This window comes from Macaca fascicularis, chromosome 9 (genome assembly GCF_037993035.2).
Source record: "Macaca fascicularis isolate 582-1 chromosome 9, T2T-MFA8v1.1".
Classification (NCBI taxonomy): domain Eukaryota; kingdom Metazoa; phylum Chordata; class Mammalia; order Primates; family Cercopithecidae; genus Macaca; species Macaca fascicularis.
The window spans coordinates 63,970,788-63,997,866 of NC_088383.1; the positions used below are offsets into that span (position 1 = coordinate 63,970,788).

Consider the following 27,079-nt stretch of genomic DNA (forward strand, 5'->3'; position numbering starts at 1 on the left):
ATTGAGAGAGTCTCACTACATCACCCAGGCTGGAGTGCAGTAGCACAATCACAGCTCACAGCAGCCTGGAGCTCCTGAGCTCAAGTGATCCTCCAGTTTCAGCCTCCCAAGTAACTGGGACTACAGGTGCACACCTCCATGCCTGGCTATTTTTTCTTTTTCTTTTTTTTTTTTTTTTTTTCTAGAAACAAGGTCTTCCTATGCTTCCCGGGCTGATATTCAACTCCTGGGCTTAAGGAATACTCATACCATGGTTTCCCAAAGTGCTGAGATTACAAGCATGAGCACCCAGCCAATCCTAATTTTGTAATGCAAATGAGTATATTGTGTAATAAGATATGAATATTTAATTTCTGGTACCTCAGATTTGATTAAGGTGTCAATATAATGAATAATAGATAATGAAGTGTGAGACAAATCACCACATGCGGAATTTATAAAAGAAATAATTAGATAATCTAGAACCATTCCGTAACACTTGATCTCCCTCTCTGACTTTGAAACTATAGAAAGGACAGAGGAGAGATGAGACAGAGGAACTGTCATCTTTGATCCTGACGGTCTGGTGACACAGGCTCCTGAATGACCAGCTCTCCCAGGGCACGATGAGACAACAGAGTGAGCACGTCCTGTGGACTAGCTGTGGACCACACAGGAGAACCAAGAACCAGTTGAGAGCTGCCTTCAGACCTGCGCAACAGGCTCCCTGGGAGGGCAGAACAATCCATCTTCCCGGGTAGAGTGGGTAGAGTGGACCCCCAGTGAGCCAGGGCCAACAGGGAAGCTGCTGTTAGCAAGCTGAGCAGACAGACTCAAACACTAGAGCTGAGAGAGGCAAGGGCAGGTGTGCTTCCCTCTGGCCCTATGAGGCCTGCTTTCGACGTAATGGTTAAAACCAAATACAAGTCTGGCGCAGTGGCTCAAGCCTGCAATCCTAGCACTTTGGGAGACTGAGATGGGAGGCTCTCCTGAGGCCAGTAGTTCAAGACCAGCCTGGGCAACATAGCAAGATCCCATCTTTATAATTTTTTTTTTTTTTTTAAGTAGCTGAGTGTGGTGGCAGGCAATTGTAGTCCCAGCTACTTGGGAGGCTGAGTCAAGAGGATCACTTGAGCCCAGAAAGTTGAGGCTACAGTGAACCAAGATCATGCCATTGCACTCCAGCCTGGTGACAGAGCAAGACCCTGCCTCTAAAAACCAAACAAACAAATAAAAATGAATACATATGTATGCCACAGAAAAAGCAGAAAATATTTGGAGTAGTATGCACGAACTGATTATCAGTGGTTATCTCTGAATCGTGTACCCATAGGAAATTTTTCCTTTCTTGTAAATACAATTATTTTCCTAGTATCTAGAAATCATGTGTTTGCATACATGATTGGTAAAAGATTGGTGTTCATATAATTTAAAAGGGAAGACTTGAAGATTTAGCAATCAAATATATAAAAATGCCACAACCTGACAGAATTAATGGGTTTTGTGAGATTCAAGGTGACATGGTCAAAATCAGATAATTCTCTGTTTCTCCTTCTCACGCCAAGCCAGAAAAACGGTAATAAGAGTAACAGATTTTACATATAAATCCATTCTGCTAACAATGTTTTTATGGCTCCTGGAAGGCAGAGTAGCTTAGCAGACTTAAGTATTCCCAGCAGACCCCAGTCTGAAAGTTATACCCTTTCATCTGTATGGATTAATAGACCGGGGGAAAGTGATAATTAGTTTCTGCTTTGTGTCCTCAAGAATCTGTTTTTTATCTATCAAATTTATTCATGGAAATGTCCTTCCCAGGATCAAGTTGCACCCCTCTACAGAAGGTTCTTTACACTCTAGCATAAATGATACCAGTGAAGTTGGGCAATGTGCAGTGAAGTTGGGCAGTGTGCAGGTTGTACAACAGTTCACAGATACACATCCTGTGTGAATAGCTCACTATAATCTTCTCTCCTAGAGAAATCCTTTCCTGAGTAACCCAGATCTCTCCCTCCACTTTATGTGAACTTTCATTGCCCCTCCATTTTTAGATTTCCTTAGCAGTCAGGTCTTTTGTGTGTGTCCTTATTTGTGCTTCTTTGTGCATTTTTATTTCCTCAGTACAACTGGAGATATTCGAGGCCAGGTAATAGGCTGCATGCTTTTTAATTCCTGGTAGCACCTGTCTCAGTGCCTTGTACACTGTGTAGTAATCAAGGTGACAGTTGAAACAACAAAAATAATAATGATGATAATAGATAATATTTATTGAGCTCTCACAATGTGCCAAGCACAACATGCTCTGAATGGAGTATTTTATTTCATCCTAGCAACAGCTATATATGTTACAGATTAGAATATCTTAATTTATAAAGAAGAAAGCCAGGGTTTATTAATGTTATGCAACTTGTCCAATGTCAAATTATTAATAAGATTTTGAATGAGTGAAGGAAGAAAACATTTCAATACCTTGCAGACATTACATCCTTTCTAGTCTGTAATTCAATGTCAATAAGCACAGCTAACTACACTATGAGTTTACTGATGGTAGATGCTATGGTCTGAAAATTTGTGTCCCACGAAAATTCTTACGTGGAAATCTAATCCTTAATAGGGTGCTGGTAAGAGGCAGTGCCTTTGGGAGGTGATACATCAGAAAGAAGAAATCCTCATGAATAGGATTCAAGCCTTTCCAAAAGTGGCGCAGAGAGTCGTGTCATGCCTTCCACAATATAAGGACATAGAGAATGCACTCTCTATCAGAAAATTGCCCACAGCAGACATTGAATCTGCCAGCGCCTTGATCTTGACTTCCTAGCATGCACAACAGTGAGAAATAAGTTTCTGTTGTTTATAAGCCATCCAGTTAATGGTATTTTTTCATGGCATCCCATGGATTAAGACAATAGGATCTGTGGTTATTATTGTTTGGATCCAAAGCATGGTATACGTTACATGTGCTTAATTATCTAGGGAAATGAATGAGTGAGTGAGTGAAGAAATCCACTCTTGTGGTGGTTCACTGAACTCCCCTTCTGAATGGCTTGCCAGGACAGCCTGCTCTACTTGGGCCCTCACTTTCTTTAAGCTGGATGCCCATGGAATTGTTCTACAGATAAAGAAACCAAGGTCCAAATCAACTGTGATTTTCCAAAGACCACACCACAAAGATCAGGTGGTCACAGAATTAGCAGCAAAACCCTTTGACTTCCAATTCAGAGCACCTTTTGTTTCACCCTTTCACCTAACTGTTGATACACAGAACACATGTTCCTATATATTAAATACGATTGAGAAAGGCAAGAGTGCAGAACATGGGTCTTTTGGGGGAAAACTTCCTGTTAATAACCTTCAGGAAAATCTCCTTATATCTGCTTAGCAAATGGCTGCCCAGGCTCCTGGCCCTACATTGGCGTTTCCAGGCTGTTCTCAATTATTTTTTCCTTCACTGTGACGCATATGGCAAAGGAGTACCACTTTGCTCTGAGCCTGATGGTCTAGGCACTGGGAGTGACAATCCCTGGGAACATGAGGAAGGAGACCAAGCTTGGGCATGATTTGGTTGTCTCTGCAGGCCATTTGGAAGCACGGCTGTGTTTATAAATTTATTTTCTTACCTGACGCCCTCTCTGGGGCTAGAACCACATTCTATAGAAGATTGTTTTTTTCTTTTCTTTATGGACTTGTGAAGTGGTTCTTCCTGGAAAGCTGAGGCACACAAACCCAGTTTGGGCTGATGAGAAGTCTAAACCTGTATCTGTATCTTTTTTCACTAGTCTTCCTCTGAATCACATCCAGACCAGGATCCTAGCATCTTTCCAGATGCTGTGAGAACAGAGCCTGGTTCTAAGAAGCAAAGAAGCAAAGTGTGAATCTAAGTCAGCACATATGAACGCGTGATGGAAGTGATGCTCCTTCCTTCCACGGAGGGGCTAGATGACTCCAGGTGTTTAAGCTGTATACACTGCATGCCAGAGCTTGAGCCTGCAGACTCGAGCCTGCCGTCACAGCCAGGAAGAAGCCATGTACTGGATTCTGACAGGGAGAGAAAGGCACAGGGTGGTATAGAGACAGCTGCCTCCAGCTGTGTGTGAGGAGACGTGCCCTTGCTTCCAATGGGCACCTTCTCTACCCCACCCCATTCTTTGATTCTGTTCTGAGTCTGTTCTCTGGAGCATCCCCCACACTTCCATTGACTGGTGATTATTTCAGGATCTTGATGGGAACTCAGCTTGGCATGTGCTCATGAGAGGGGAGATGGAGAAAAACCTTGGCTGGCTCACAGTTCTGACTCACACATAGTTCAGCTCCATCTAACTCTGCTTCAAGGCTGAGGATGGTAACTACCCTGGGTGGGAATGGGTAGTAAGGAAGGAAAACCAGGGCAGGAGTCTACAAGTCAGCTTCTGGGAAGCTTACTGCTGCCATCCCTCAGTGCGCTGGCAGCATAGGAGGCAGGGGCCAGAAACATGCCTTTCAAGAATGCCACATCAGCTGATGCTGGCTCCTCCACAGAAGGTCCCTTCCTCTTGACTCTGACCAAAATCTGAGTCACTCACTACGTTCCTTCTGAATCCCTGCTTGCTATTCAGCCTCATGATCTGAAGGCGACTTGTGGTACATTGAATCTATAGAAGGGTTTGATTAATCTGACAGATTGATGCATTAGATATTTTTACAAAAACTGTCATTGAAGCACTTTATAAGGTTGATATTCATAGGTAAATGTGTTCCTGAATGGAGTTAGCTATAGGTTCTTGGGACTGAAAAGAGAACAGAGGGGATGAGTTTTTGAAATAGTCTGAGGACCCAGCTCTGAACCACGTCTAAGACACTTAAGCCATTAAGGCTGTCACAGTGACATCCTTGCACCATTTTCCTCAATATAGGTCATTTAAGATTTTATTTTGTTTTTAAAATTTAATGTAAAAGATACACTGGCCAACTTTGCATCACCTGGAAGAGAATAAAAGAGCAGGGGTTTCTCATCCGCTGATAACAGGGATTTCACTCAGGAAAAGTATGCATTGGATAGACGGGGAGAGAGGGAGGAAGGAAGGAAGACAGAATGCAGAGAAGAGAGGAGACAGAAGAGAAAAAATTGAGGGAGGGTGTTGAGTGGAAGCTTATTTCCTGAGCATACAGTCATTCCGAAGATATCATGAGCAGCAAATTAAACAATCCTTCAGCAAGAATTTTGACAAGGAAATTTCATTAGGGATTTAAATCTCTATGGAAGCTCAAGTTGCTGCATTAAGATATGAAAATTGTGCAAATATTGCTCCTTAGAATAATGTTTGCCGCAGGTCATTGAGTTTCAGTCAATGGAATTTAGAGTGATAAATGTCCTGTTGAAAATAACTGGAGAAGGGAGGGTTCTAGGGGAGGGAGGAAAGTGCCCTGCAGTTGGGAGCTCAGGTCCTGGAGTCATTTGAAATGGAAGTTAAACTCTAGCATTAACTAGCTGTATGACCTTGAGCAAGTTTACTTAGCATCCCTGAGGTCTAATTTCCTCAACTATAAAGTGTGGGCAATTGTCAGCACTCTCCTTACCAAACTATGATGGTGAGGGTTTAATAAAATAATTCATGTAAAGCCTTTGGCACAGTGCCTGGCACATGTATCATTTAAACACATATTAGTAATGATTATAGTGATGAATAATGGAAGTGGGCTGACATTATCTGGCATTGACTCTGTTCTTCTATATGATAACAATAATGCTTATAAGTTATTATTGTTACCACTGCTCAGGTGAAAGCCTGAGGCCTGGGAGCCAAATCAAATCTGCTAACGTCAGAAAGGGGTAAATGTTACACCAAATTCATCCCCATGTTTATATAGCCACATGTTTTCCCCTCACCAATATGCAGGGTCCTCAGAGCCTAAATCCTGTTTGCACACCTTTGTATTAACAGAGCCTGACCGATTAGGTGGATCTTGATGGATGCTCAGAAAACACTGATGAAATGAATTAATGATTACCTAAAGAAATGCATGTGTGCATGGATGAATGGAAGATATAATGCTTTTCCATTTAAGCTGTGTCTCAAGCACTCATCCATGGGTTCTCTGTGCTTATTCCTTCTTTTTAAATTTCAAGGAATTCTGGCATTTTGACTCATAATGGTGATATACCACTTTACAGAAAACTGGAGAAATAGAAAAACAATTTCATAAAATTCCACACCCTTTCAACATTTTAGTGTATTTCTTTTCTACATTTGGGCCAAAGTATGTTCCTTTTGCAATTTTATATAGAAATAATTTTCTATCTTGCAATTTCACTTAATAGAAACATTTCAGAGAGCTATACTTTTTATTTTTTATTTTATTTTATTTTATTTTATTTTAGACAGAGTCTTGCTCTGTCACCCAGGCTGGAGTATAGTGGCATGATCTCGGCTCACTGTAACCTTGCCTCCTGGATTCAAGCGATTCTCCTGCCTCAGCCTCCTGAGGTAGCTGAGACTACAGGCGCCTGTCATCACATCAGGCTAATTTTTGTATTTTTAGTAGAGACAGGGTTTCACCATTTTGGCCAGGCTGGTCTCAAACTCTTGACCTCAAGCATCTCTGCCTCCCAAAGTGCTGGGTTTATAGGCCTGAACCACCGTGCCTGGCTCACATAGCTATAATTTTAATAGAAATAGTTTTTCAGGGATAGTGACTGTAACCATGGGACCATTTTGTTCTATGAGGAGAGAACAGTCATTATGGTGGACACATCCTCCACTCTTGCAGTGATGAACTATGATATCTAAATGGATGGTAAAATTTGATTAGATTGTTTAAAGAGATTTTTTTACCCACTTTGTACCATGCACAAGGCCTTGCCCTTTGTAACCTGTACTCAATAGCTATTCCACATCCATATGTGAAAAGAAAGCAAAAAAGGAAGGAAGGGAGGGAGGGAGGAAGGAAGGAAGTGGTCCAAGTCACTTGATAAATAAGATACAAAAAACTCCAGTAATACCATCCTCTCTGGGTAATTCCTAGAGAACTGTGCCTCACATTTCAGGAAATAGAGAGATCCCTGTGGCGACCTTCACTTTTCTCAAGGAAAGCTAAATTTGCAAAGAAAGAGTAATTACTGTATGGTGAATTGCTTTGTCAAGATAAAATAGAATTAAATTAAACAAAACCTTTTTCTTTCAAATAACTGTGCATTTACTTGAGTAAATGTAGCTAGAAATTCAGGGGAAAATGAAAATATGCATTTTGAAAGGATGTTGGAAGATGGCTAGACACGTTCATTATGCAGCAGAATGCACAGACACAGGCAGGGCGACCTCTGTCTGTAATCAGTACAAAATATTTTGCTGAAGTCTGTGTTACGTATGTATGATATTCAGAAAACCATAACCTGGCCTTTACAATTGCAAAATGCCTATCATTATCCTCACTAAACTAAACAGGTGATTCAGTAAAAATCCTCTTTTCTTAGTAATGATTCAATTCTAGCAGCTATTGAAAGAGCAGAGAATTCTTTAAAGATAAACATTTCACATTTGACTAGAATGGGCGTTTAGGCATAAAAGGTTACTTTTATTCATATACAAACAGAAACTAATGACTAGCTATATTTTTTAATCTGCAAATTGTCTTTTTCCATGAATGGAGAAAAAACAACTTGTCCTTAGGACAGTAATCAGCAATATGCAAATAGTGTTGCCAAAAAGAGAGTTTTCAAAGTCTGCTTGAAAACTTCTTACATGATTTTGTACACGTTTTCTTACTTTAGTAAGGTATGGTTTAACACTATCTTAAATTAACAACCAAAGCGTAAGAAGCAGTATAATACTGTAGTTTCCACAACATTATTTCAAGTAAATAATAAGTTCTTTTATTTTTCTAGATCCCCGCTTTTGAAACGAGGTGGGCAGAGGGAGAGCTAAGGAGTCCCGGGTTGTTGGGGGTTCCCAGGAGGGATTCAAGGTGGAATCCGGAAGCCAGACCTCATCATCGGAGAAGACCTAGACTCTAGAGCCAGCTCTGAGGATGCTTTGAACATCAACATCTGCCATCAGCTTCTGTCCTTGGCAGATTTCAGAGACACAGGACTGAAATACAGCTTTCAGCTGAGTTAACAACCATTGCTCAGAATAAGAGCTGTCTATTAGAGAGAAGAAAAATGCTTGACCTACTTGGATCCGATAAGATGGAATCAGTTTTCGGCAGAAATTGATCACAACGGACTCCTTGGTAGCCTTCTTTGCACCTGAGAAAAGGGGATAAATGACAAACATACGCATGTGGTTGTGAAAGATTTAAGATTTCAACAAGTAAAATAGCCATCAATTACATAAATGTGAGAACAGTGCATTCATGCTTTTGTATTTTTCGATTCAGTCTGTTTCTGACTTCAACAGGCAGATTCTCAATTCTACTTCTGTGCCAAAAAAGGAGAAAGCCAACAATGTAGTTTGCTTTTATAGTTTGATATGCAATATCTAAGGAGCAAATTGAATCGCATTTTAAGATACCTCACAGCAATCTAAATAATGGTTCTTAAAATTATAATTCTGGATGCAGGTGTATTTTTCTTTATGCAACACACTGGCTCTAAAAAGGCATTTAGAAACATATTGCAAGTGCCATTTTTCTAATAAAAGATATTTTGAAATATAATTGATCAATTAGAGATTTTGGCTAGCACTATTAATTTTGTTTCCATGTGTTTTATTAGCTTGTTCACTGTTAGTCCTACTTGTTTTTTTTTTTTAAACCTCTTAGTTGTTCTTCCAAGTCAGTGTCATCTAACCACTTTTCCAGAAATAACAGCATTTTATCCGGCAAGGTCTGAAAGGTATCTCTAAACTCAGATTTTTTTCTCTCCCTATTTTTCTCTTTTATATTCAGTCAACATGTGCAAAGTGTCTACTTTCTGCCAGGCATTGTACAAGCCAACTGTCCTGAGGCGGGCACAATTTGAAGGCAAGGAATTTGCCTGGAAGCACTGGCAATGAGGCATGCCCCCTCAGCCCTGCCAGGCCTCTGTTGGGTCTTCACACAGCTCGCTCAGTCAGGGCTGCTTGGCCGCCTCGGACAGCAGTGGCTCATCAGCCAGCAGTTCCAGGAACAAATACAGCGAGGCCCCAAACGCCTGGCTCTGAACAGCCTTGTTAAGTGGGGAGGTGGCATCTACTGGTCTGCTCGAAGCTTAATCTGTCATGCTCGAGTTCAGCAGGGAAGCATCCATTGTTGCTTATAGGATGAATCTGTCCTACTTACAGAGGAGGAAATAGTGCTGCTGGCATAAAAAAAATCAGATTTAAAAAACAATTCTCTGCTTGTTAGAAATCTATGAAATCGATAAAAGAATTGAAAGAGGCCGTTCTGTCAAGAGACGGGAGCCATGAGTCGTGAGTTCCTTCCTGAGAATATGCTTTGTTTTCTGAGTGTAATAAGATATTAAATAAGGTCTATTGCAAGGGGAGAAGCAACATTGAAATGCATCGAGGTAATTTTTCTTCCTTTCATCATGAGCCAAATTGGAATTCAGGTAATCGGGCAGGCTCTCTTCAACACCTTTTTAAACTTGGCACTCTGAAGTGGATTTGGCAATTTTCCTTGTAGACTGAGAACAAAGACCTCCAATATATGGATATTCCAGATATCCAACATGTTACTGGAATAATTTTTTAAAGCATACACATATTTCCATAACCTTTAAAAAATTCATTTATTTCACTTGAAATAAAGTAGGCATATCACAGTAAGAGTCAGAAAATACTTTGTGTACTTTGTACTGAGGCACATTTGTCATACAAAAAATAAATTCTTGTTTTCTGAAAGCTGCCCTAATGCAATTAGCTTGTTCTTATTCAGAATTATCGTACCATGGTGCTCTCATTTTCTTTTCCCAATAATAACGAGTTACATCCTGGGTATGTGCTATAGTATGCATTCACTTTTTGAAGAATTTATTTCCAATCTTTGTGAGAGATTTTAAGTACCCTTTACTCTTTGTATCTTTATTTAATATAAGAGGAATATCTTAAGGAGATAGTGGCTTTTAAGGAGAAATGTCTTTTTGTTTTTGTTTTGCTTTTTAAGTGTTCTTTGTTACTTAAAATGCATTATTCTGTTTGTGTGTGGGAAAGAAAATAAGGAAAGATGTTTGAAAATTTCCCATCTTAAACTGATTTTCCATGAGTGCTAACCCACCCTGAGGTGCTCAGGCCTCATGGGGTATCAGGAAAATTGCACAGTGAGTCCTTTCCTCCTGCCTCCATACCTCTGTGCTGTAACTAAAACAGTGTGATGATGTTGCAGCAGCCCAGCCCAGGCTAGGAAGCCCCCCGGGGGGCTGTATGGCTGGGCAGGCAGCAAACCCTGTTCCTTTGTTAAGAAGGCGAGTCGCTGCTAATTGACACCCAGTTTTAAGAATAATGAAGTAAAATTTCCATTAAAAATCGCACATATATCACCTGGATAAGTTCACACCCATCCAAATGTGAAGATGGAATGTTGCTAGCAGGTAATGCTAGTGAAGTGGATTGAATTTACAACAATATTAAAGACAAGAAGCAAAGAATAAAAGTTCTAAATGCACTTCTAGTGCATAGATTGGAGTTGGCAGACCTTCTGATAGTATGTCAAGCATATCTTTTGAGAAATATTATTGCACTGCTTGTTTTTCATTTGGTTTTTTGGGGGAGAGTTGAGTGTGTATTTGTTTGTTTTATTTTCTTTTTTCTTTTTGAAAGACACAAGAATAAGAAAAAAATTCATATAATAGAAATGCCTTTCTGTTCATCTTAATACATAACCAAGTTAATAACATTAAGAAGTACCTGTGTAATTTTTAATGGGGAATATATGTTTTAAAAAACACAAATCTTGCCTTAACCAGGCTAATATTCTATTATCTTTCTTTTTTTATTATTTTACTTTAAGTTCTGGGATACATGTGCAGAATGTGCAGGTTTGTTACATAGGTTTACATGTGCCATGGTGATTTGCTGCACCCACCAACCCGACATCCAGGTTTTAAACCCCATATGCATTAGGTATTTGTCCTAATGCTATCCCTCCCATAGCCGCCCACCCCCCAACAGGCCCCGGTGTGTGATGTTCCCCTCCCTGTGTCCTTGTGTTCTCATTGTTCAACTCCCACTTATGAGTGATGACGTGGTGTTTGGTTTTCTGTTTCTGTGTTAGCTTACTGAGAATGACGGATTCTAGCTTCATCCATGTCCCTGCAAAGGACATGCACTCATCCTTTTTTATGGCTGCATAGTATTCCATGGTGTATATGGGCCACATTTTCTTTATCCAGTCTATCACTGATGGGCATTTGGGTTGGTTCCTAGTCTTTGCTATTGTAAATAGTGTTGCAATAAAAATAAGTGTTCATGTGTCTATATAGTAGATATTCTATTATCTTTCTACTCTGTATTGCTTTCAAAGCTCCACTCAATCTGTCCAGTCACTGTTCTTTGTATTTCTTTATCCCTTAGAAACCTGGCATTACAGAAATTATATGAAAAAACTCAATGTTCCCCAGTTGTTTTACAAAACAGGGAGTATGCTCAGGAGAGGAAGCATAGCCAAAGTTGATAAACATCGTGTAAAAAAATGAGAAAATCATTATCCACAGTGACATAACAACACAGCAAACTCAGTTCACAAGAGCTAAGACATTGGAATTGTTTTTTAAAAAGTCTCCAATTCTAAGTGTACATCTACTTTGAGATAAACGATTTGTTACATTGGAAACCAGTGAATCCTTCCTTCCTTCCTCCCTTCCTCCCTCCCTCCCTCCCTTCCTTCCTTCCATTTTTTTTTTTTTTTTTGAGGCAGAGTCTTACTTGTTGTCCAGGCTGGAGTGCAGTGGCTAGCTGCAGCCTTGACCTCCTAGACTCAAGGAATCCTACAGCCTCAGCCTCCTGAGTAGCTGAAACTACAATTGTGCACCACCATACTCAACTATTTTTTTTTTATTTTTTTTTGTAGAGGGGGGTTTTGTTCCGTTGCCTAAGCTAGTCTCAAATTCCTGGCCTCAAGCAATCCTCCTGTCAAGACAGGAGGATTTGGTCTCCCAAAGTGTTGGGTTTACAGGTGTGAGCCACTGCACTTGGCCTGGAAACCAGTAAGTTCTTGATCATGTTATTTGTTTTGTTTTCTTTTTTTCACATTTAAAAGGCCGTACGGATGGGCATAGTTGAGGAGATCATGTGCAAAGCAGAGTAGAGCAGGTAAGAGGTGGAAGGGATGGTAAGAAAACACAGAACAAGAGAGATTGGTCCCTCGCAGTGGGAGGGAAGGAATGGGGAGGGGCGGGAGTCCTTCTGAGCCCAACTGAACTATCAGGTTGATGAGCCTCAGGGCCAAATAGAGGTTCAGGACCTTCCCTTCCCCACAGCAAATCTTGCCTTACCTAGGTGGATATTCTATTACTTTTCTACTCCGCATTGCTTTCAAAGCTCCAATCACTTGGTTGTGTAGAGAGTTGTGTAGTTTCAAAGGCAGACATCACTATTTCTACTCTTGACATCCTTGGAGCTTTGCCCTCACCCATCCCACCTGTCCAGCTGTACCTGAAATAAAAAGCACCCCCTTCTATCATTGTTTTCCTCTTCTACATTGTCCCCAAGGAAAAGTCCAGTGGCTGGTTTAAGTAAAGAGTTTTAAAAGGCAATGATTGAGTGGGAGAAAAGCAAACAGTACCAGCAAGGATGAGACAATATAAGATCTGTGATCACTGGTTGAAATTCAGTACTTGTTTTGCCTGGTGTGGTAAAGAAGGTTGAGCAACATATCACCCAGGCTGGATGTGGAGGACCCTAAGGAAGAGACTTAAAATGGTCAGGTCACTCGCTTGCTGATATTCCCACAGAAATGATCACCTTTTGACCAGCTAAAAGTGATTATCCTGGCCACTTGGCCACACTGCTAACTTCAGCGCAATTCTCATCTGCCAGTGTCTTTCAGCCTATTTCCTGAATAACAACTAAGTTACAGCTAATAATATGACAATGAGTGAAAATTGAACCCCCAGTTGTAATCAACAGGCTCCCTACCTTTCCAGATCGTTCTTCAATTTCTCCTTCTTCATCTTGTTAGGAAAACAAAACAAGACAAATACAAAAACAAGCAACACTAACATGGTTCTATTGAGGGAACTGTGCTACTATCTGGCTCCACATCTGTAGATTTCCTGGACATTTACCCATTAAGGAAAGGTGTTATTATTGCTTCACTCTCCAATTCTACTCTGTCTTCATTTTTAGGGACTTGATTATCTACATAGATAGCCCAGTCAACATATGGTTGCTTAGCACCTGTCTTCCTCATTAATATCATAATGGTTAAGAGGGTTGGTTTATATTATGGCTTACCCATTTAGTTGTATGGGTATATTTTAGGAAAATTATTTAATATCTTTGTTTCTCAGTTTCAACCAAAAAAAAAATACGTAAGATGGTATTAGGAAGGAGAAAAACAAGCGCAGGTAGCTGATATTACATACAATTGCATTTTAGTCATTTTTATGCTTAGGGATCTTACACTCTGTATCTACAAAAATGGATTTTATATAATTTATAGAGACAAATATATGAAGAATACAAATATGTTCAAATGTTTGCTTCAATTCCTGCATAGTGCCTGATCTCTTTATAAATGCTATAGAAGGTATACATACTTTCTTCTTTGGACCTTGGTTTTAGATATAAAGTTTTAACTAGCCATAATCAATTAGCTTAGCAAGGAAAATGGTTGTGGACAAACTATATGGTTTATTTCCTGACAGTAACAACTTTTATTCATAGGAAGATAAAAGTGGCCTTTACTCTTTGGTATTACAGGAAAATAGACGTGGTCAGTAATATACACAGCTGCCAATTTAACAGGGGCTATTAAACACTAATTTGAAAAAGGAACAAATCCTCCAAGTATTCTTTTCTCTCTTTTGCCAATTCTCCTCAGCCTCAGTGTCAGTCCTCGGTTGGGGAAAATGGAAAGATCGCCTGGCATTTCAAGTTTACATTTGAGAGGCAAGGTGATCTGGAGCTCTGCCTGGTTTTGAAGGCTGGCTGCTCTGCCTTTTTGTGCCTCCTTTCTCTATGTGTAAAATGGAGATAACAGTAGCCACCCCCTGGATTTATTATTAGGAGTAAACGATACAATACCTGTGGTGCATGATAAGCATTCAAGAAATGTTAGCTTTTAGTGCTATTTGAATTTGAAAGCATCATCCCAGCTTTTCAACTGAAGAAACAGAGATTGAGAAAGGTTAAGTATCACACAGCCAGTAAGTACTTGAACTACATACAAACTCAGCTGGGACTGACCTTAAAGCTCTTGCTTTATCTGTGGTACCTTCTGGCATTTTGTATGGAAATTCAGTGGAGACATAAATTGCGATATACCTACCCAACTTTCCCAAGATTAGGATTAAAAAATGTGGCCCAAATATCATGAACTAAAACCATGGTTTATTTTAAAAATGAAAAACCTAGATTTATAAATTATTCTCCAATCTAAAAATGTTCTTAAGCAAACCATATCACAGATACTGGTTAGTGATTTAAAGGCATACTTCCTGAGCTTTATAATCTAAAAGACACTCATCAAGTATGGGTAAGAAGACTTCAGGTGAATTGTCACTAAAGAATGATAATGACATTTCTTTTTTATTGACATAAAATTATATATATTTATAATGTAAAACATGATGGTTTAATGTTTTAACACATGATGTTTTGAAATATGTATTCAATGTAGAATGGCTAAATCAAGCTATTAACCTATGTTGTACCTTACCTTATTTGTGGTGAGAACACTTAAAGTCTACTGTTAGCAATTTTTTTGGGTATATAGTACATTGTTATTAACTATAGTCATAACTATATTATGCAGTAGATTTCTTGAAATTATTCCTTCTGTGCACTGCTGGTGGGAATGTCATTAGTAAAGCCATTATGGAACATAGAATGGATATTCTTCAGAAAATTTAAAATAGAACTACCATATGATTGAGCAGTCCCACTACCGGATATATAGCCAAAGGAAATAAAATTAGTATGTGGAAGAGATATTTACATTCCTACGCTTATATCAACACTATTCACACTAGCCCAGAAATGGAATCAACCTAAATGTTAATCAACAGATGAATAGATAAATAAAGTATGGTATCTACATATACACAATGGAATACTATTCAGCTTTAGAGAAAAAGGGAAATTCTGTCATTTGTGACAACATGAATGAATCTGGAAGGCATTATGTTAAGTGAAATAAGCCAGGCACAGGAAGACAAATACCACATTATCACTTACGTGTGGAATCTAAAAAAGTTGAACTCACTGAAGCAGAGAGTAGCATGGTGATTACTAGGGGCTGGAGCTGGATAAGGACTGGATAAATATTAGTCAAACACTAATGAAATTTATTTTTCTTTTTTTTTTCAGACAGACTCTCTTTCTGTAACCCAGGTTGGAGTGCAGTGGCACGATCCCAGCTCACTGCAATCTCCGCCTCCTGGGCTCCAGCGATTCTCCTGCTTCAGCCTCCCCAGTAGCTGGGACTACATGCATGGCTAAGTTTTGTATTTTTAGTAGAGATGGGGTTTAACCATGTTGGCCAGGCTAGTCTCGAACTCCTGACTTCAAGTGATCCACCCACCTTGGCCTCCGAAAGTGCTGGGATTACAGGCGTGAGCCACTGCACCTAGCTTCCAATGATATTTCTTGACTGCAGACTACCCTTGATTTAAGAGCCAAAACCAAAACCAAAATGAACAAACAGAAAAGAGAGGATGGATTCTCAGTAAGGAAAACTGAATTGCCCAGTGTCAAGGAGATGGGAAACGTAGGAACCAGAATTTCAAACGATGCCTCGGTCTGAATGCAAAGTGTGTTCTGGGTGGACAAAACCTTTTCTAGCTAAGGATCTACAGCCTAGAGTTATTGGCTCAAAAGGTATTAATGGTGGGAGAACACAGTCCTTTCCCCAGTCACTCATTACGGAAACTGAGATCTAAGTTTGACTATGGAGAATTTTGTGACATTGATTAAAGAATAAGGTTTGCTGAGTTGAGAATTTAATTAAGAATTCTTATTTAAAAAAGAACACTAATTAATACAGGAAGATCTTTAAGTTAACCACTTAGGTATTAAAATTACCTACAGACTGGCTATGGGTACAGCGTTTACAAAATCCTCTTAACTATAATTGAAAGAATCTAAAATGGGATTATTTTAAATTTCACAATAACAGTTGCTTTAGAACTCTTGAAGGGTTTCCAATGTGTTGTCAATAGATTTCAAATATATCGTACATTTTTTGTCTGATGCAACCGTTGCTTAAAATGTCACTCTGACGTTTCTTGCTAATGGAACTATATCTTAAATTTTACAAAAATGTAGGGATTGGCCGGGCACGGTGGCTCACGCCTGTAATCCCAGCACTTTGGGAGGCTGAGACGGGCAGATCATCAGGTCAGGAGATCGAGACCATCCTGGATAACACAGGGAAACCCCATCTCTACTAAAAATCCAAAAAGTTAGCCAGGCATGATGGTGGGCGCGTGTAGTCCCAGCTACTCGGGAGGCTGAAGCAAGAGAATGGCCAGAACCCAGGAGGCAGAGCTTGCAGTGAGCCGAGATCACGTCACTGCACTCCAGCCTGGGCAACAGAGCGAGACTCCATCTCAAAAAAATAAATAAAATAAAATAAAATGTAGGGATTTTCCCTTTAGCAAAGTTTAAATTCAGAAGTTGATGGAGGCCAATTCATCATAAAATTGCTATGGTTTTTAAGTGTGAATTTAAAATCATTTGCCTAAATCCAGGTGGTGTACTGCATGCATCACTATTTGAGCCATAAAGAAGGAAAAGAAAAAGAATGAGTTCAAGTTTATGAGTTAAAAAATATAATATAAAATGTATTTGCTCAACTACAAGGTCTTCTCAACCATGCATCGAGTATCAGGGACCTATGTCCAGCAGCTACCCATACACTTCATTGGTCACTTTTAGTACCCGGGAGACAGCAACCCACTCACATCAATTTTTTACTTCTAATTCTGACATATTTGTTCTTTGAGAATCAGAGGCTGAGAAGTTCTCACATCAGTCTGAATAAACATTTGGTCTTTATAGAGATTTCTGCCTCTACTTAGTCATGAGCTTCACCTCAACCTCACCACCTCATTGACAAAACTAAAACACCAAACATGGGCATGAACACCCCGTACACATCAGGGTGCATAGCGATATTTTCCAGAGCAGCTATGTGGGAGGAATCACCCATTCTGTCTAACTTGGCTTTGATTTTATCACATCTGGTATAAAAAATCTATTTTTGGTATAAGAAGTTATAAGTGGCCACTTGGAGGAAAGCCTTCATAATTTTAATACCATTGAGAGGTAATAAAATAATAACCGCCCTTATGAAGAAGAAAAGGTTTAGGGGGGTAACAATGACAGGTTGTTGGAAGATGGATGAAATTTTGCTTCACGTCAATTTGAGGAAATGCACTGTTACTGATTTCTTAGTACACAAAAGATCTATTGTGAAAAATGTGAGATTCTGGTTCTCAAGGTAGGTAGCCAGTTATGGAGAAAAAGGCATGTCCTTTGGCTGCAGGATGCTCTCCAATTCTGCCACTTAGAAGGATGATGGAGGCCTGTGATTAACCTCTCAGAAGTCTCAGGTGCTCCTTTCTAAATGGGGTTACTAAATCTTGATTTGGTACATGCTGTGTGTACCTTTACACACACACACACAAACACTGCCCTTATTCCTTGTAAATACGTCTAATAATCAAATAATTTAGGTAGATAATTTAGATGCTAATAGCAAAGTCAGAGAACAGTCAGGCTATCTTCCCCTATTTCTCTACTTAATTAAATGTTCCCATCAGTGCCTTTAATATTTTTCAGCCAATAGTAGGCTGGGTTCACTGTCACATCTACCCCCAAGATTTCTCTTTATTGTTCTGATTTATGATATGATTAAAATTGAGAAATTAGCCAATCATGGAATTTGATGTTTAAGGGACAATCATTGGGAGATTCCTTCACTTGTTTCTACTTGCTTAGAATTAGAAGAGTAATTGACTGACATGTCCAGACTAGAAAGGTTGTATTAGTCTGTTTTCACCCTGCTGATAAAGACATACCCAAGACTGGGAAATTTAAAAAAGAAAGAGGTTTAATGGACTTACAGTTCCACATAGCTGGGGAGGTCTCACAATCATGACAGAAAGCAAGGAGGAGCAAGTCACATCTTACATGGATGGTAGCAGGGAAAAAAAGAGCTTGTGCAGGGCAACTCCCATTTTTAAACCATGAAATCTTGTGAGACCCATTCACTATCACGAGAGTAGCAAGGGAAAGACCAGCTCCCATGATTCAATTACCTCCCACTGGCTCCCTCCCATGACATGTGGGAATTGTACGAGTTACAATTCAATATGGAATTTGGATGGGGACACAGCCAAACCATATAATTCCACCCCTGGCTCCTCTGAAGTCTCATGACCTCACATTTCAAAACCAAAACCAATCATGCCTTCCCTACAGTCCCCCAAAGTCTTAACTCATTTCAGCATTAACTCAAAAGTCCACAGTTCAACATCTCATCTGAGACAAGGCAAGTACCTTCTGCTTATGAGCCTGTAAAATCAAAACCAAATTAGTTACTTCTTAGATACAACGGTGGTACATGCATTGGGTAAATACAGCTGTTCCAAATGGGAGAAACTGGCCAAAATGAAGGGACTACAGGTCCCATGCAAGTCCAAAATCCAGCAGGACAGTCAAATCTTAAAGCTCTAAAATGATCTCCTTTGACTCCATGTCTCTCATCTAGGTCATACTGATGTAAGCGGTGGGTTCCTATGGTCTTGGGCAGCTCCATCTCTGTGGTTTTGCAGGGTACAGCATCCCTTCCAGCTGCTTTCTTGGGCTGGCATTGAGTGTCTGCAGCTTTTTCAGGTACATGGTACAAGCTGTTGGTGGATCTACCATTCTGGGGTCTGGAGGATGGTGGCCCTCTTCTCACAGTTCCACTAGGCAGTGCCCCAATAGGGACTTTGTGTGAGGGCCTCAACCCCACATTTCCCTTCTGCACTGCCCTAGCAGAGGTTCTCCATGAGCATTCTGCCCCTGCAGCAAACTTCTGCCTGGATATCCATACATTCTCTGAAATCTAGGTGGAGGTTTCCAAACCTCAATTCTTGACTTTTGTGCACCTGCAGGCTCAACACCACATGGAAGTTGCCAAGGCTTGGGGCTTGCACCTTCTGAAGCCATGGCCTGAGCTGTACCTTGGTCCCTTTTAGTCATGGCTGGAGCAGCAGGGCACCAAGTCCCTAGACAGCACACAGATGGGCCCTAGGCCTGGCCCACAAAACCATTTTTTTCCTCCTAGGCCTCTAGGCCTGTGATGGAAGGGGCTGCCATGAAGACCTCCAACATACCTTGGAAACATTTCCCCTTTTGTCTTGGGGATTAACATTCAGTTCCTTGTTACTTATGCAAATTTCTGCAGCCAGCTTGAATTTTTCCTCAGAAAATGGAATTTTCTTTTCTCTCACATTGTCAGGCTGCGAATTTTCTAAACTTTCACGCTCTGCTTCCCTTATAAAACTGAATGCCTTTAACAGCACCCAAGTCACCTCTTGAATGCGTTGCTTCTTGGAAATTTCTTCCACCAGATACCCTACATCATCTCTCTCAAGTTCAAAGTCGCACAAATCTCTAGGGAAGGGGCAAAATGCCACTAGTCTTTTTGCTAAAATGTAACAAGAGTCAGCTTTGCTCTAGCTCCCAACAAGTTTCTCATCTCTATCTGAGAGCACCTCAGCCTGGACCTTATTGTTCATATCACTATCAGTATTTTTGTCAAAGCCATTCAACAAGTCTCTAGGAAGATCCAAACTTTTCCATATTTTCCTGTCTAGTTCTGAGCCCTCCAAACTGTTCCAACCTCTGCCTGTTACCCAGTTCCAAAGTTATTTCCACATTTTCAGGTATCTTTTCAGCAGCGTCCCACTCTACTGGTAACAATTTTATGTATTAGTCCATTTTCACTCTGCTGATAAAGACATACCCAAGACTGGGCAACTTACAAAAGAGGTTTAATGGACTTACAGTTCCACATGGCTAGGGAGGCTCACAATCAGGGCAGAAGGCAAGGAGGAGCAAGTTACATCTTACATGAATGGCAGCAGGCAGAAAGAGAGCTTGTGCAGGGCCAGACAGCTCCCATTTATAAAACTATCAGATCTCGTGGGACCCATTCACCATCACGAGAACAGCACGGGAAAGACTCGCCACCATGATTCAACTACCTCCCACTGGATGCCTCCCATGACATGTGGGAACTGTGGAAATTATAATTCAAGATAAGATTTGGGTGAGGACACAGCCAAACCATATCAAAGGTAATGACTATGCTTGTTAGATCTCAGTTCTGCAAGAAAAATAAAACTGTGCCCTAGTAAGACATCCTACAGTTACTGTATAAATCAGCTTGGGCTGCTACAACAAAATACCACAGACTGGGTGGCTTAAATAACAGGTATTTATTTTCTCAAATGTCTGGAGACTGGGAGTCCAAGATTAAGGTGCAGCATGATTGGGTTCTGATGAGGGCTCTCTCCTTGGGTTGCAGACCCCACCTTCTTGCTGAGTCATCAGCTAAGAGGATTCTCTCTTTTTATAAGCCCACAGTACTACAGGATTAAGGCCCCATCCTTGTGACCTCATTTAACCTTAATTCTCCCCTAAAGATCCTATCTCCAAATACACTCTCATTGGGAGTTAGGGCTTCAACATGTGAATAGCAGGGTAGGGGCAGTACAATTTGGTTCACAGGAGTTACCAAGTTGGGGAACCTAACATCTATACACTAGCAAAGATGAGAACGTGAATTCTACTATATGTAGGGTTGCCAGGTAAAATACAGTACACTTCTTCTCAAAAGAAGACATTTATGCAGCCAACAGAAACATGAAAAAATGTTCATCATCACTGGCCATCAGAGAAATGCAAATCAAAACCACAATGAGATACCATCTCACACCAGTTTGAATGGCGATTATTAAAAAATCAGGAAACAATAGGTACTGGAGAGGATGTGGAGAAATAGGAACACTTTTACACTGTTGGTGGGACTGTAAACTAGTTCAACCATTGTGGAAGACAGTGTGATGATTCCTCAAGGATCTAAAACTAGAAATACCATTTGACCCAGCCATCCCATTACTGGGTATATACCCAAAGGATTATAAATCATGCTGCTACAAAGACACATGCACATGTATGTTTATTGTGACACTATTCACAATAGCAAAGACTTGGAACCAACCCAAATGTCCACCAATGATAGACTGGATTAAGAAAATGTGGCACATATACACCATGGAATACTATGCAGCCATAAAAAAGGATGAGTTCATGTCCTTTGTAGGGACATGGATGAAGCTGGAAACCATCATTCTCAGCAAACTATCGCAAATACAGAAAACCAAACACTGCATGTTCTCACTCATAGATGGGAACTGAACAATGAGAACACTTGGACACAGGATGGGGTACATCACACACTGGGACCTGTCTTGGGGTGCGGGGAGCTGGGAGGGATAGTATTAGGAGATATGTCTAATGTAAATGATGAGTTAATGGGTGCAGCACACCAGCATGGCACATGTATACATATGCAACAAACCTCCACGTTGTGCACATGTACCCTAGAACTTAAAGTATAATAATCAAAAAAAAAAAAAAAACTGAGTTTAAATAGACCAAATATATACATGTTAATTTATGTTTTACTTAAGAAAACTTTAGTTTTTTGATAAATAAATAAGTAAATAATAAAGAATAATAAAAATACAGTACACCTGTTCAAATCTGAATTTCAGACAAACAACAATTTTTTATGTGTGTCCTAGAAGCAATATTTGGGACATACTTATACTAAAAATACATTCATTTTTTATCTGAAATTCAGATGTGAACAGGTGTACTGTATTTTATTTGCTAAATCCATTAATTTTACCTATGTTGGAATACAATAATCTGAATAGTCAGGGTAGTATGAACTATTAACAGGAACACCTAAAGTTTAATGTATACTATTTTTGCTATAACGATATCCCATTCTGATCAATTTAGCTATCTCTTGTTTAAAGGATAAGGCACGGCCGGGCGCAGTGGCTCAAGCCTGTAATCCCAGCACTTTGGGAGGCCGAGACGGGTGGATCACGAGGTCAGGAGATCGAGACCATTCTGGCTAACACGGTGAAACCCCGTCTCTATTAAAAAATACAAAAACTAGCCGGGCGAGGTGGCGGGCGCCTGTAGTCCCAGCTACTCGGGAGGTTGAGGCAGGAGAATGGCGTAAACCAGGGAGGCGGAGCTTGCAGTGAGCTGAGATCCGGCCACTGCACTCCAGCCTGGGCGACAGAGCGAGACTCCGTCTCAAAAAAAAAAAAAAAAAAAAGGATAAGGCACTTGGGGAAAATTACACTTCCTCTGTACACTACACAAGGGATATAGTGAGCTCACACAGTCTGCAAGGGTAGAATATGAATTTCAATACTGACTTCTTAAATAGCCAAAGCACTGAAAGGCTACCTCAAGAATGGGGTGATGACTAAATGAAGAAATGTTGTTTATAAATGCAGGTTTCTGGCTTGATTTGGTGAATCGCCAGCTAAAACTTTGCATAAAATCCAAATAATCCATACCAGCATGCTGGCCAGAAGCCCAAGTGAGAAGGAAGGAAGAAAGGACCTATTGTTCCTGCTTCATTCTGTATCTCACTTGACTCAGGATAATTTTAATACTGAGGCTCTTACATGCTATTAAATTTGAAAAGCAGTGAATACAGATGTGTAAGAGAGGGCAATGATAACCTAAAAATCACAGATGAAACACAAGAAGAGACTCATCTGGAGGGTGGTAATGTCCTTTCTAGAAAGTTCTGTTCTCGGAGACACTGTGCTATCCACAGGAGATCAAAGAGGTCAGCCTTCTCTGCCTGGGTTGTGTAGGTGATTCCCTGAAGCAAAATAGTACATAGCTTGATCGGGAAGAGTGAAAAGAAAATAAATCTGGTAGATAAATTGTATTTAAAAGGCATCCTTATGATTGATGTTATAAAGGAGAGACAGAGCTCATTAGCAAACAACTGATAAAACCACTCGCAGCATGCTTCAAAAAGAAGTGGTAATAATTATTTTCTCTCTTAAAAAAAGGGGCAAAGTGTCCACAGGATGTCATTCAGGAATCTGTTTGCAGACATCACAGAGCAAGCTGAAAAAAGTCCCACAGCTTTCTGATTTAATTAAGTGAAGAAGGCAAAATAAGACTTTTGCAGTTCACATGCCTGAATCATAGAAGGTTCTACATGAAACATGATTTTTCTACAAGGCATTTTAGAAACCCCTAGAGTTGCCAAACCCTCATTCAACAGTATAATTTTCCCTGTTTCTCCCAGGATATTGTACAATCAACCAACAGGGTGCAGCATTTCTGCTGGCTAAAGGAAGTGGGCAGCTTTGATCAGAATTCACAATAATATATCCCTCTTGTGTGATAAATGATTTACTGCTGAGGATAAATGGATATAATCTTTCATTATGTATGATATTCATCAGCAACAAGGAAGCTTTGGACTGAATGGAAAGTGATTTCATATTAAAAGCCTCATGTACCTCAGACTGAGATGAAAGGGAGGTCTGGTCTTAAAAAAAAAATAGCATAGGCTTATAGGTTTAAATTGGCGCTCAGTCAAATATAATTGTTATTCTAAGTTTGAAAATTTGTTGGGGGAAAACCGGGGAGTTATATAACTACAGCAATCTTAATTTTATACAAAAATTCCTGTGTCTTGTTTTTTTTTTTGAAGCTAAGCTATTTATTTACTTATTCATCAATTCATTCATTTATGCTTTTATTTATTTTTTATTTATTTACTTTTTTTTGAGATGGAGTCTCGCTCTCTCACCCAGGCTGGAGTGCAGTGACGTGATCTCAGCTCACTGCAACCTCCACCTCCCAGGTTCAAGTGATTCTCCTGTCTCAACCTCCCAAGTAGCTGGGATTACAGGTGTGCACCACCATGCCCGGCTAATTTTTGTATTTTTAGTAGAGATGGGGTTTCGCCATGTTGGCCAGGTAGGTCTCGAACCCCTGACCTCAAGTGATCTGCCTGTCTCGGCCTCCCAAAGTGCTGGGATTACAGGCGTGAGCCACCATGCCTGGCCTATTTATGTTTTTAAAGACAAATCATTAAATCTTATTTTGAAAATTTATTGTATTTTCCAAAGGTTTCAGGAATTATCACAAATTTGTAGACTATCATTCTATTTCTTTTGTTCCAAGTCAAAATTATTTTTATTGGCAAAATGTTTTATCATTTCAACATGGATTTACATTAATGATACAAATATTTTCCAAATATCTTTTCTGTTTGTTTTTTGATAATCTAAACTTTTATTTTAGATTCAGGGTGTACATATGCAGGTTTGTAACATGGATATTTTGCATCATGCTGAGATTTTGGGGTGCAATCAACCCCATTACCCAGGTACGAAGCATAGTACCCAATAGTTTTTCAACCCTTGCTCTTCTCCATCCTTCGCCTCTCTAATAGTCCCCAGTGTCTACTGTTGCCATTTTTATGTCCATGTAAACCCATTGTTCAGTCTTCATGGGTGAGAGCATGCAACATTTGGATTTCTGCTTTTATATGAATTTGCTTAGGACAATTGCCTCTAACTGCATCCATGTTTCCGTGAAAGATGTAATTTTATTCTTTTTATGGCTGTGTAGTATTTCATGATGTATATTACCACATTTTTCTTATCCAATCTACTGTTAATTGGCACCTCGGTTGATTCCATGTCTTTGCTGTTGTGAATAGTGTTGTGATAAACATGCAAGTACATGGGCCTTTTGTTAGAATAATTTATTTTCTCTTAGATATATATACTAGTAGTGGGACGGCTGGGTTGAACGGTAGTTCTGTTTTAAGTTCTTTGAGAAATCTCCAAACTGCTTTCCACAGTAAGCCCTGTTTCTTAACTATACTATTATCCTCAATTAAGTGTGTCATGAAGACCAACTCTAGAAACTGAGAATAATGATAAAGGCAGGGAGAAGACAGAAGAAGTGGCGTGTGGAGTAAATGACTTTCATTCTCATTATCAGTAGAAAATCAATGCTCCATATCTAAAGTAGATAAATCAAGAAATAGAGACTTAGTGTGCTCCTTATATATGTGAAATTAACAACCGGAAAAACCCCAAATGAAGTGATTTAATAAGCTTTTCTGTGTGTGTTGGGCTCAGGGTGTGAATGAGGAGATTAGGGGTGGGGGCTTGGAGCAGTAAAATAGGTCCATAACTGGTGGCTTTTCATTATGAGTGCATTTGTATTTTTTTTGCATTTTTAAAATTAAAAAAATACACTTGATGATGCAATATAAGATGGATCAAATAGTTTTAATAAATGTTGTGCATTCTTTGCTTTATTGACTATGACCCATTTATAATTTCTCATCTTCCTTTTATTTTCAATACCAAAAATCGCTCAATATTTATAGCATATCTTAGACACAAAAATATTGCAATTAAAGTGGATAGATGCAAGTGCAGGTTTTGTCTCAAATATAAACATTTTCTAATACCATGAAACTGTGGAGATAGAAGAAATAATAAAGAGTATGTTTCAACAAAGATGAGGGACTTACCGAAGACATCAAAGGGCATAAGGCGTCGAACAACAATTAGTCCCCACATGCTCTGTTTCTAAATTCAATGTACTTTCTGCTATTTTATACTTCCTCTTAAAATGCAAAGACTCATTCCTAAATTCCACATGCCATCCCTGATGCCAAATTTTTCTGAATCTTTCCAATGAGAACGTATGTTCTTTTGGAAAGCAGTCAGCACAATTCAACTGGCTAGAGTTTGAGTAACATGTCCCCTCCTTTTTTTTGTTTGTTTGTTTTTTTCTTGTAACAAAGCAAAGTCCAAAAGAGGTGGCAATATCAAAGTCACTAGCTTGGGCAAGATTGCATAATGAGACATACCATTCTAAATCTGAATGTCATATGGAAACTGCGTAAATTACACAAACACACATGTAAGGATAGATAAGCTACAGAAGGCACTGTCGCAGATATTCTTTCAAACACTGATATGCATAAAATTGTTGACCTTTCATTAAAACAAAGAAGGGTTGGGTGTGGTGGCTCATGCCTGTAATCCTAGCATTTTGGGAGGCCGAGATGGGCAGATCACCTGAGGTCAGGAGTTCCAGACCAGCCTGACCAACATGGTGAAACCCTGTCTCTACTAAAAATACAAAAATTAGCCGGATGTGGTGGAGGGCGCCTGTAATCCCAGCTACTTGAAAGGCTGAGGCAGGAGAATTGATAGAACCTGGGAGGTGGAGGTTGCAGTGAGCCAAGATTGTGCCATTGCACTCCAGCCTGAGCGACAAGAGTGAAACTGTTTCAAAATAAATAAATAAATAAACAAAACAAACAAACAAACAAAACACAAAATGCAACCTGGAACAAGTAAGTTGACAAAAATTAAGTAGATATCCATATACAGTAAACTCAAAGGGAAATTCAGAGGAATTATTATTTAACTGGACTGTTTGACAAGCTGAAATGGAATCTCAGAAGATAAGCAGTGACTTGAACTCAACATATACATGGTGATTATTTTCCACTAAAGGAGAGAGAGAGATTCAGTTATTCAAGTGATGGGTGATATCTCTCTCTCTCTCTATCTATCTATCTATCTATCTGTCTGTCTGTCTGTCTGTCTGTCTATCTATCTATCTCTCACTCCTATATGTGTTTTACTTAGGAATAAATTGACCAGGGAGTGCTATCAGAAAGAACTTCTACATTTTGCAGAGGAATAGATGTAGAAAGAACCAACCTCCTTGAAGACCCATTCTATGCAATCCCCATGTGCTGAGAGCATTACAAAGGTTAGGTAAAGTAACCCTCGTGACACTGTTGAGAAGGAGATGTTGTTACCACTATTTTATAAATTTAGAGGTTGAAGTTGAATCAGCCTTTCAAGGGCACATGAAAAGCATGTGCTAAAGCT

General features: G+C 39.7%; 1 protein-coding gene across 18 annotated transcripts in view; it reads right to left on the bottom strand.

The window, feature by feature from the left end:
- The window catches only part of NRG3 (neuregulin 3), a 1,122,850-nt gene that overhangs the window by 247,397 nt on the left and 848,374 nt on the right, over positions 1-27,079 (bottom strand). For all 18 annotated transcript variants that reach the window (XM_045361990.3, XM_045361994.3, XM_074001660.1 and 15 more), the window contains one exon: positions 8,124-8,197. In XM_045361990.3, the coding sequence (XP_045217925.2) occupies positions 8,124-8,197 (74 nt within the window). The remainder of the gene's footprint in view (positions 1-8,123; positions 8,198-27,079) is intronic.